This window comes from Myotis brandtii, unplaced genomic scaffold (assembly GCF_000412655.1).
Source record: "Myotis brandtii unplaced genomic scaffold, ASM41265v1 scaffold952, whole genome shotgun sequence".
NCBI classification, from domain to species: Eukaryota; Metazoa; Chordata; class Mammalia; order Chiroptera; family Vespertilionidae; genus Myotis; species Myotis brandtii.
Window position 1 is genome coordinate 564,334 of NW_005371930.1, and position 10,170 is coordinate 574,503.

General features: G+C 57.6%; 2 protein-coding genes across 2 annotated transcripts in view; both read left to right on the top strand.

Annotated features, from left to right (window-relative positions):
- Positions 1-6: 6 nt before the first annotated feature.
- PKDREJ (polycystin (PKD) family receptor for egg jelly) lies at positions 7-7,567 on the top strand (the record flags this gene model as incomplete). Its single annotated transcript, XM_005886035.2, has 1 exon — positions 7-7,567. A coding segment is annotated over one exon (7,104 nt), but the record flags the coding sequence as incomplete, so codon positions are not given.
- A 1,109-nt stretch (positions 7,568-8,676) lies between these two features.
- Positions 8,677-10,170, top strand: part of CDPF1 (cysteine-rich, DPF motif domain containing 1) — a 7,848-nt gene continuing 6,354 nt past the window's right edge. Inside the window, exon 1 of the mRNA XM_014533176.1 lies at positions 8,677-8,687. The gene's annotated coding sequence lies outside the window, so the exon portion shown is untranslated. The remainder of the gene's footprint in view (positions 8,688-10,170) is intronic.

Sequence of the window (10,170 nt, forward strand, 5' to 3'; positions counted from 1 at the left end):
ACCTCTCACCTGGGGCTGGTCAGCCCCACGGACGCCTCCTCAGCCTCCAGGGGCCTTCACTCCGACGCGGGCTTCGAGGCCCAAACCAAGTGTCCGACAGACGTCAACTCGGGCAGTTGGCCAGCCGGGGAGTCCGCCGAGTCCTGCCGGTTCTCGAGACAGGTGACTTGCAGCATCAAGAAGGTGCAGATCAACAGGAATCCGGGCCTGCCCGCTGTGCTGCTGACCAGGAGGATGGACATCTCCCTAAATGCCACCCTTCAGTACGACTGCCCGGTGGCTCACGCCGCTCAGTCTAACTGGAAGGTCTTCTCTGTGCCCTCTCTCCGCCACCAGCCGGACTGGACGAAACCTCTGGTGGTGCCCGGCTTCCAGTTAGGGAACGATCCAACAGTCATGCACATCCCCAAGAAAACGTTATCTTTGGGGGTGTACGTGTTCAATTTCTCAGTGATCCTGGTCCCCTCCTGGCCACAAGCGGCGGTGGACAAAGGCTCAGATAGCATCTACGTCTCGATCCTTAGTGACTTGCTGCAGGCGGTTCTTCTTGGGGAGGTCAACAAGACAATTAAGTTCACAGACCAGCTGGTTCTGGACGGATCAACGTCCATGGACCCAGATGTAGACGACCCTTTAGAGGGAGTCCAGTTCTCCTGGTTCTGCACCACAAATTCCAAGAACTACAACGGAGACAAAATAAACGTGATAAGCAAGGAAGTTTGCCTCCCAAAGCAGGTGGATCTCAAGCTGACCTGGGCCTCTGACCCTGTACTGACAATTTCCCCAGAAACACTTAGAGGGGGCCACGTGTATTTTTTCAGAATGGTGATACAGAAGGCTCCCAGATCCGCATATTCTGATAAAAGGGTCCACGTGCTCCAAGCACCGGCACCGAAAGCAAGTATTTCGTGTATCGAAAACTGTGGCAGGATCTTGGTTCTATCAGATCGGTTCTCTCTGTCTCTGAATTGCCCCGATTGTGCCAGAAGCCGGGAAGTGTACAAGTGGTCCATCCTGCGGGCTTCAGGGGATGAGGTGGCATTTGATTGGTTGGGGCAAACTTCAACGGGGAGGGACAGCGATTCTTTGTCTATAAAGGCTTTTGCTTTTAGGAATTTTTCTGAAGCTCAGTTCTGGATTGCTTTAGATCTAGAAACTTGGGGTGGAGTGAACTTGAACCTCAGGCATTCCTTTACTGTTAACTATGCCCCTGCCATTGGAGATTGCAAAATTAACCCAACTAGTGGGATTGCCTTTTTTACTAAGTTTGTTGTCCAGTGTAATAATTTTAAGGATCAGAACATCCCTCTGACATATAAAATGATCGTGTCTGATTTGTACGATGGCTTTGGCGAAATCAGTTCTTTAACAGAGAACACCTTGGGGCCCATCCTGTATGTGGGCAATGATCCCAAATGCCCCCCTTCCTTTCTCCCTGTCGGTGGGGGGGACAGTCATTACTCCTTGAAGGTCTTAGTCCAGGTGTATGACGCTCTGAAAGCTTTTTCTCAGGTGACTTTTTACGCCACTGTACAAGCTCCCACGGCCCAAGCCTCCCCCCAGGCCATACTGACTCAGTTAGTCAATTTCACCTCGGGTCAAAATTCAGAGATCTCTACTTTGCTTCAAAAGCAGGAGTTTTTGTTCGCTGGTTACTTAGTGTACGTAGTGGCCTCCGTTCTGAACAGCATGAAACCCGAACCAGCCCTGCAGGCGGACAAAGCCTGGCTCCAGGAACACCTGGTCAACCAGTCTTCCCTCCTCCCCATGAACACCCTGATGGAAATTAACCAGGTGGTCACGGTGTTTGCCAAATTAACCCAGAGAACGTCTGAATTTCCTCAGCTTGCTCGGCAATCTGCCACAGAGAGGATTTGGCAAGCAAATCAAGCCTTCCAGCAGCATCAGCAGAAAGGCAAAAACTTGCACTCTGAGCAGATAGAGACCATGAGCACCGGGATCTTAACAAGCGTGTCGAACATCCTTAAAATGACTGATCCTCACATAATTTTTGTCGACCCTTTCCGGCTCATACAGTCTCTAGCAGACACGATCCTGGCCGGCAAAGTGCCGGATTATGAGAGCACCGTGATGAGCTCCGCCAGCTTTACCATGTACGCCAGCAAGCTGGAAAAGGGGGCTGTTTCCAACAACATCTTGGGCAACAAAAGACACTGTCGAAATTGTTTCCAACCAGCACTAAATGTGAGCAGCATTCCTCGTCTGTCTGCCAATGCTCCTGTTTCTGTGGTGTTTTGTGAGTTTGCAGACGACCCCTTCCCTTGGTTAAATTACCAGGACAGCCTTGCGGCAGATGTGGTTGGATTCAGATTGACGGGAATCGCGGCCAACGGTGACAAGCTGGAGCTCACCCCCGATGTAGTGGACGTGTACATCAGCAGGAGGAACCTGAGCTCTGCAGCTTTCAACCTCACCGTGGGCCCTGACCACGAGCCTGATAACGCTGACGCGTCCTCCAGGATGACGACGGGGGCGTTCCGCTTCGAAGTGGACAGCCGTGCGGTGCGGGAGCTGCTGGTTCACATCGTGACGGAGGTGACCGTGCAGTTCACTGTGCTGGTGTACGCCGGCGGGCAGATCACCCCCTCCGCCTTGGTCGCCACCTTCCTTGTGCCCCACGGTATCCCTCCCATTGCCAACCAGAGTGGCCTGTTCGACCCGGCCTGTGCAGTGAGCGTGCCCCGCCTGGTTTGCCTCCCGCTGTCCCTGCTACAGGTCATAGCTCAGCGGGGCCACTCGCCTGAGTGTGTCATAATCATGGTTCTGAAGGCACCTCATTTTGTCATGCAGCCCAGTGACAAGCTGGTGAGGATTTCTCTTTTCAGTGTCCACTGCCTGGACATGTATGGGGTCCAGAGCGACTGGACAGAAGACACCTGTGTCCTCGGGGAGAAGACCACCTGGGACCGAGTGCACTGTGTCTGCAGGAAGGCCAGGCGGGCCCGGCGGCAGCTGGCCAACATTCCCTTGCACTTCCGCTACTTGACAGCCAAGGTGATCGTGCCCCCTAACCCTGTGGATCTACGGTTAGAGGTCATCAAGAATGTCACCCAGAACCCCGTGACACTCTTTGTCGTCCTTTTCATTCTGGTCACGTACATCGTCCTAGCTTTCTGGGCCTTGCACAGAGACGAAACAGACCAGTACCTTCGGGACCACGCCATGGTCCTCCCTGATAACGACCCTTACGATAACATCTGTTACCTCGTCACTGTTTTCACAGGAAGCCGTTGTGGGTCCGGCACCAGGGCCAATGTTTTTGTCCAACTTACGGGGACACAGAACACCAGCGATGTGCATTGTTTAAGTCACCCACATTTTAAAACTCTCTACCGGGGAAGCGTCCACACTTTCCTCCTAACGACCAGCAGGGACTTGGGGGACATTCAGTCTATCCGAGTGTGGCACAACAACGAGGGCCATGCCCCCGGCTGGTACTTAAGTCGAATCAAAGTGGAGAACCTGTTCAGCAGGCACATCTGGCTGTTCATGTGTCGCGAGTGGCTTTCTATCGAGACCTCTTTGGACAGAACGTTTCCCGTCACCGACCCCAATACGCCACTGCAGAGAATGGACTTCTTGCTCATCGATGCGACGGACAACCTGGGGAAGAATCACCTGTGGTTCTCCGTGTTTGCCGGCGTCATTTCCCGCGGCTTCAATCGACTGCAGCGGCTGTCCTGCTGCCTGGCCATGCTGCTGTCCACCCTCCTGTGCAACATCATGTTCTTCAACCTGGACACGGAGAAGCAAGACAAACAAGACCAAGGGAACCGATATGTCAGATCGATGATCATCGGCTTGGAGAGCGTCATGATCACCCTCCCGGTGCAGGTCATAATCACGGGGCTGTTCACCTACTCCCAGCGGAGACCGCAGGTGACCCTGGACCAGGTGACGCCTCAGGAGTACCCCGAGGTGGCAGAGGCGAGCGGCCACTGGGAGGAGCGGCTGGAGAGGTGGCACGCCCAGGAGACGGCTGCAGAGGCGCGCTCCCAAGAGGCGCGCTCCCAAGAGGTGCATGCCGAGGAGGCACGTGCCCAGGAAATGGCCGCAGAGGCACGCTCCCAAGAGGCGGATGCCCAGGAGGCGCGTGCCCAGGAGATGGCCGCAGAGGCACGCTTCCAAGAGGCGGATACCCAGGAGATGGCCGCAGAGGCGCGCTCCGAAGAGGCAAGCTCCAAAGAGGCAAGCTCCGAAGAGGCGGATGCCCAGGAGGCGGATGCCCAGGAGATGGACGCAGAGGCGCACTCCCAAGAGGCACACTCCGAAGAGGCAAGCTCTGAAGAGGCACATGCCCAGGAGGCAGGCTCCCAAGAGGCACGTGCCCAGGAGGCGCGCTCCCAGAGGGCGCGCTCCCAGAAGGCGCGCTCCCAGAGGGCGCGCTCCCAGAAGGCGCGTGCCCAGGAGACGGCCACAGAGGCGCGCTCCCAGAAGTCACGCTCCCAGAAGTCGCGCTCCCAGAAGTCACGCTCCCAGAAGTCGCGCTCCCAGAAGTCACGCTCCCAGAAGTCGCGCTCCCAGAAGTCACGCTCCCAGAAGTCGCGCTCCCAGAAGTCACGCTCCCAGAAGTCGCGCTCCCCCCAGGAGACGGCCACAGAGGCGCGCTCCCAGAAGTCACGCTCCCAGAAGTCGCGCTCCCAGAAGTCACGCTCCCAGAAGGCACGCTCCCAGAAGGCGCGCTCCCAAGAGGCGCGTGCCCAGGAGACGGCCGCAGAGGCGCGCTCCCAAGAGCCACGTGCGCAGGAGGCACGCTCCCAGAAGGCGAGCGCCCGCAAGGCCCAGCAGTCCCTCACCAGGAAGCTCACGGGACGCCATAAGTCTCTTTCCAAGAGGACGTCCAAAGCAGGGCACTCACTTAGGAAAAAAGACAGCAAGGGCCCACACCCCCCCGGCACCAACACCAACGCCAATGCCAACAACGAAAACATGAACAACAGTTCCCAAGTGCCCTCCGCACAGCCGCCACCCCCGCCCCAAGACCAAGAACCACGCGATCCATTTGTACCCCTGTCCCCGCCCACGAAGCCCAGGACCACCCTGTCTGGGTGGTGGAAGTGGATCGCGTGGTTCTTGGTCTTCGCCACTTCGGGGGTGTCCTCGTTCTTCATTGTGTTTTACGGCCTGACCTACGGCTATGAGAAGTCGATTGAGTGGCTCTTTGCATCGCTCTCTTCCTTCTTCGAGTCCGTTTTCCTGGTGCAGCCATCGAAAATTATCCTCTTCACAGGCATGCGAACCAACAGGCTCAAGTACTGCAAAAACCTCTCCTGGGTCAGCAACTTTCGCTACACCGAGATCCAGCTGCAGGACCTCAGGCTGCGCCCCGAGGAGATGCACCAGCGGCACCAGGACCTCACCCGCCTCCGAGGCAGCAGCATGTACCAGCCTCTCACGCAAGACGAAGTCGGGATATTCAGAAGGAAGAGGGCGCTCAAGAGGCGAGCTCTGCTGTTCCTGGGTCACTTCCTCACTCACTGCATCTTTCTAGCCCTTCTGCTGGGCCTCGTCGCCCTCCTCCGCCGCACGGACAGCTTCCGCTACAACCAGTTCATCCGCAGCCGCTTCTCTGTGGATCTTGCTACGGTCACCAAGCTGGATGACATCTACCCGTGGCTCCACAGCACGCTGCTGCCTTTGTTCCACAACGACCTCCACCCAACGTTTCTTCCCCACAGCTCCTCCAGCATCCTCGGCCTCCCACTGCTGAGGCAGGTGAGGGCCACGCCTGGCCCCAAGGCCTGTCGGCCGGCCAAGCGCTTTCCGCCCAACAGCATCAAAGGAGAGATTCGCTGCCATCCCGAGTACGGGGCCGACCCAGAGGACACCAGCGACCACCCCAGCTTCTGGAAGAAAGTTGCTAAGCGGGAGGCAGACAAGAACACCAACGGGTTTACCTATAAGCCTCCGGAGGAGAGGTGGGTGTACTACTCCTACGGACTTCTCCACACCTACGGGTCGGGGGGGTATGTTTTCTATTTCTTCCCAGACCAGCAGCAGTTTAATTCCACGCTGAGGCTCAGGGACCTCCAGAGCGGCCGCTGGCTGGACGAGAAGACGTGGGCTGTGATCCTGGAGCTGACCACGCTGAACGCGGACGCGGGGCTGCTCGGCAGCACTTCCATCCTGTTCGAGGTCTCTCAGTTAGGGGTCGTGAACGCGAGCATATCCGTGCACTCCTTCTCACTGGCGGATCTGAACAGAGACACGTCGGCAGAGGTCTACCTGTACGTGGCCATTCTCGTGTTTTTCGTGGCCTACGTGGTGTACGAGGGCTACGTCATCACGCAGAAGGGGGCCTCCTACCTGGCCAATGCGAACAACTTGTTCAACTTGGCACTCAAGTGCACCCTTGCCGTGCTGATTGTGCTGTTTCTCAGGAAATACTTCTTGGCCACGGGCATCATTCAGTTCTACTCATCGAACCCTGTGGATTTCATTCCCTTTCACGCCGTTGCGCAAGTGGACCGCACCCTGGGGGTCGTTTTGGGCCTCCTGCTGTTTCTGACCATTCTGAAGACCCTCAGGTATTTCAGGTTCTTTTACCACGTGCGCCTGGCTGAGAGGGTCCTCCAGACCGCCCTGCCTGGCATCTGCCACGTGGCGCTCCTGGTGTTCGTGTATTTCTTTCTGTTCGTGGCTTTTGGCCACCTGGTGTTCGGTCAGCATGAGTGGGGCTACAGCACCTTGATCCGCGCCACGCAGACAGTCTTCTCCTACTGCACGGCAGCCCTCCGGAACGCGGAGTTTTCCAGCAACAGGGCCCTCGGGGTCCTGCTCCTCGCGGCGTTTGTGCTGCTGCTGATCTGCGTATTGATCCACTTGTTTACGGCTGTGATCCTCTCTGCCTACAAGGCCCTGAGGCAGCCCGTGTATGAGGAACCTTCGGGCGAAGCGGAAGCCATCGCCTACCTGTGCGGCAAGCTCAGGACGGTGTTTGGCTTCCTGTGCTGCCAACCCAAGGCCCAAGAGCAGCGGGAGCTCTTCGTGGACATGCTCTACGGGAAGCCGGAGAGGCACAGCAGCCACTACCTGGGGCTGAAGACCAGGAACATCAACGAGAAGAAGATGGTGTACCTGGTGGTGTGACCGGGACAGTTTTCGGGCTGCAGGCAAGGCTCTCCCGCCTGATGTTCAGTTTAGGGGCTCCGTCATGCTGTCTGCCTGTGTCCTGCACAACGCACACCCCCACATTTGCTAGGGTTCCCACTCTCAGTCGCCACTTTTAGGAACGTGACAGGAAGGAGTATAGCACACACCCGGGGCGGGGGGTGGTGGCGCCAGACATCCTGGGATGAGCTCCCTGTAGGGGCACTGAGGGTCTTTGGAGCCCGTAGCAGTTTAGAGGGTTAGAGACCCAGGTTTGGGGGAGGGAGCTAAAGATCTCCCCCACCCCCCACACACACCTCGCTGGGAGTTCTTTTCACAGATCAGAGCTTCCTGACCCTTGTCCCCTGCAGCCCCCACATTCCAGCTGGGCCAGGGCCGGAGGGGCCTGTGGGGAGTTCTGGATGCGCCCTGAGTTTGCCATGCAGGGATGAGGAGGGTGGTCAGAAGTCTGAAGCTTCCCATCGACTCCCTAAGGCTCCTTCAAATTAAAGATGTAAAGCAGTAATATTTCCTGGCCATGAGACAGTTTTCGTTAGACAACAAGGGGCGCGTGTGGGCCCACTCTGAGCGGAGGCACCTGTTCTGTGTGTTGTACACCCAGGGTCTGGGCCTTCTGTTGTCTACGGCCTGGTGGATGGTTATTGAACAATAAAGAAAATGTGGTTTGTTTCAGAGAAACGCCTGGCAGCGGTTGTATTTCCCTCAGAAGCACGTTCCTTTGTGTAGATCCTGTATCAGAATTAAGTGTGACTTCCGGGAGGCGTGCAGGGGCTTCTGCACGAGGCACCTACACGGCTCCTGCCCTGGAAGTCAGCCTGTGGGCGCTTGGTCCCAGGTGTTCTTCACTCGCCAGGCGGCCCTGCAACCCTGGCAGGCACCTAGGAGCTCCCAGGGGCTCCTCCTGGGGGGCTGCCTGAGAGCCTGTGGCGGCTGCGGTCTTCTCTGCCAGGTAAGAAACAGAGAGGTTCAGTGGCCCCAGCACGGCTCCTCACACGGTTAAGGTCAGAGGTCAGATCTGGGTTTTCTAAGTGCCCTTTGGGGAGGTCACGGGGTTCACACTGCCCACTGCTTCTGACTGCAGGGCATGTTTGCAGTTAGCTCCTCTCTTAGCCACCTGACTTTGGACCAGGTTGAAAGACAGAGTGACGGTGGGGGAGGGGCAAACGGCTCTTTACTGATGGGGGCCAGCTTCACTCTCTGAGATGCACTTGCCCACTGAGCTGCAGGATGAGGGAGGTTCGGCCCCAGGTGAGGGTCATGCAGGGCCGGCCCCTCTGAGAGGCTTCTGAAACTGATGGCCTCTCTCCAGGCGGTCCGGAGGCCTCGGGGGCACACTAGTTGGCCTCCCTTCCCAGGAAGACAGCTCCAGGGGTGGGAGGACCCTCCTGCCCAAGTCAGCATAGTGTCTCTGGACTCTGAGGTGTGCCGCAGGAGAGGGAGTTACAGGGTCACAAACACAGGCCCAAGCGGACGGTCCTGCTGCGGAGTCCCTGGGGGTCCAGGAATGGGGCTGGTCCCAGCATGTGGTCTGAGTGAGGACCAGGATGGCGGGGGAGGTGCTGTGAGGTTTCCAGGCGAAGTCCAGCGGCGGCGGGGTCTTCCACGCCCTGGGAGAGCAGAGCAGAGGGGTCCCTGGTCGGGGAGAGCCAGGGCCAGTACTTCTTGTCCTTTAGAAACAGACGTGGAATTAGAGCTTTATCAGGGAAACGGGGACCAGGGACACAAATCAAAACTCTGAAGACCATTTTCACAGGACGTGGCCACAATTTCTAAGAGTCTTCCGGGACTCCCCTTTTCCTGTCGTATTTCCGGGAAGAGGGTAGGTATATTCCAGAACACGTTGTCCACAGCTCTAAACCAACTCCTTCCCAAGTCTGTATGGCACAAGAACACAAGACATATTCCCAATTCAGCCCCCTGTGAACACGTCTGACATGCAGAGCGCTCCCTGTGGCTCAGGGAGCCGAGCCGTGCCCTTGCTTTAAGGCCTGCTTCTGTGTGTCATACTGTTAGACATTTAGAAACTACACAACACTGAAGGCCCTTTATCCACTGGCAACAGACACAGTAGGTCCTCAAATAACATTGTTCTGCCCAACGTCATGTTGTTATAACATTGATGAGAAGAAAAATCAATTCCAATTCTGGCGGGGGCCCCTGTGCGAAGTGTGTGTGCCCCCAGGCTGGGTGGGTTTTCTCATTTCCTCCCAGGGCCGAAAATGTGCCTGGTAGGCGCCCTGGCCTGTCTCACCTGTCCGAGGCACAGTGAGTGTGGGTGAGCGTGACCGATATTCATGGTTCAACTCTAAACCTAAAGCTTCAAGGGTTTTATGGACCATTCAAGTTGCTACTCAGCAGAGTGAAGTTTCTTCCAAGTGCAATAATTAAGAACTAGCGACAAACTATGACTCAGGAGAGGCTGTGTCACATGGCGCCTCGCGGGACTGGAGGCCAGGAGTGAGGTGGGAGGTCCGGCAGCAGGGTGAGGAGAGCCTGGGAGCTGGAGGATGGAGGGGCCCAGGTCACCCAGGGCTTCGCAGGCCACTCGGGTTCCGGAGGAGCGTGGTGACATGGCGCAAGCGCACACGGCTTCACAAAGGTCCAGGTAACACCAGGGCTCGCGCAGAACCCATCACTCAGTTGCCTTACGGGGCGCACTCGGCCCTGCCTGCGGACAGGGTGCAGGAAGCTTGCATGCTCAGACCAGGACGCTCAGCCTCCGGCGCGTGGTCAGCGGCGTTGGACCTCCGCGCAGTCAGGTTATTTGCCAGGCGTGCCCCGGCGGCCTCGACTCTGCAGAACCCGGTGGAAAGCTCGGGAAGAAGCCGAGAACAGTAGAGCAGCCAGACCGCAGGCCAAGTAGGCGTCCCCGGGCCGGAGGAAGGCCAGGCCGCCCCCAAAAGCCAGGGACCAAGAGGACACAGCGGAGGCGGAAGTTCAACCAAAGCTCCCTCCCGCGCTGCGCATGCGCCCGGGCTCCTGGGACGGGGAGAGGAACCGCGCACGCGCTGTGGGCGGTCACGGAACGGGGGCGGGGCC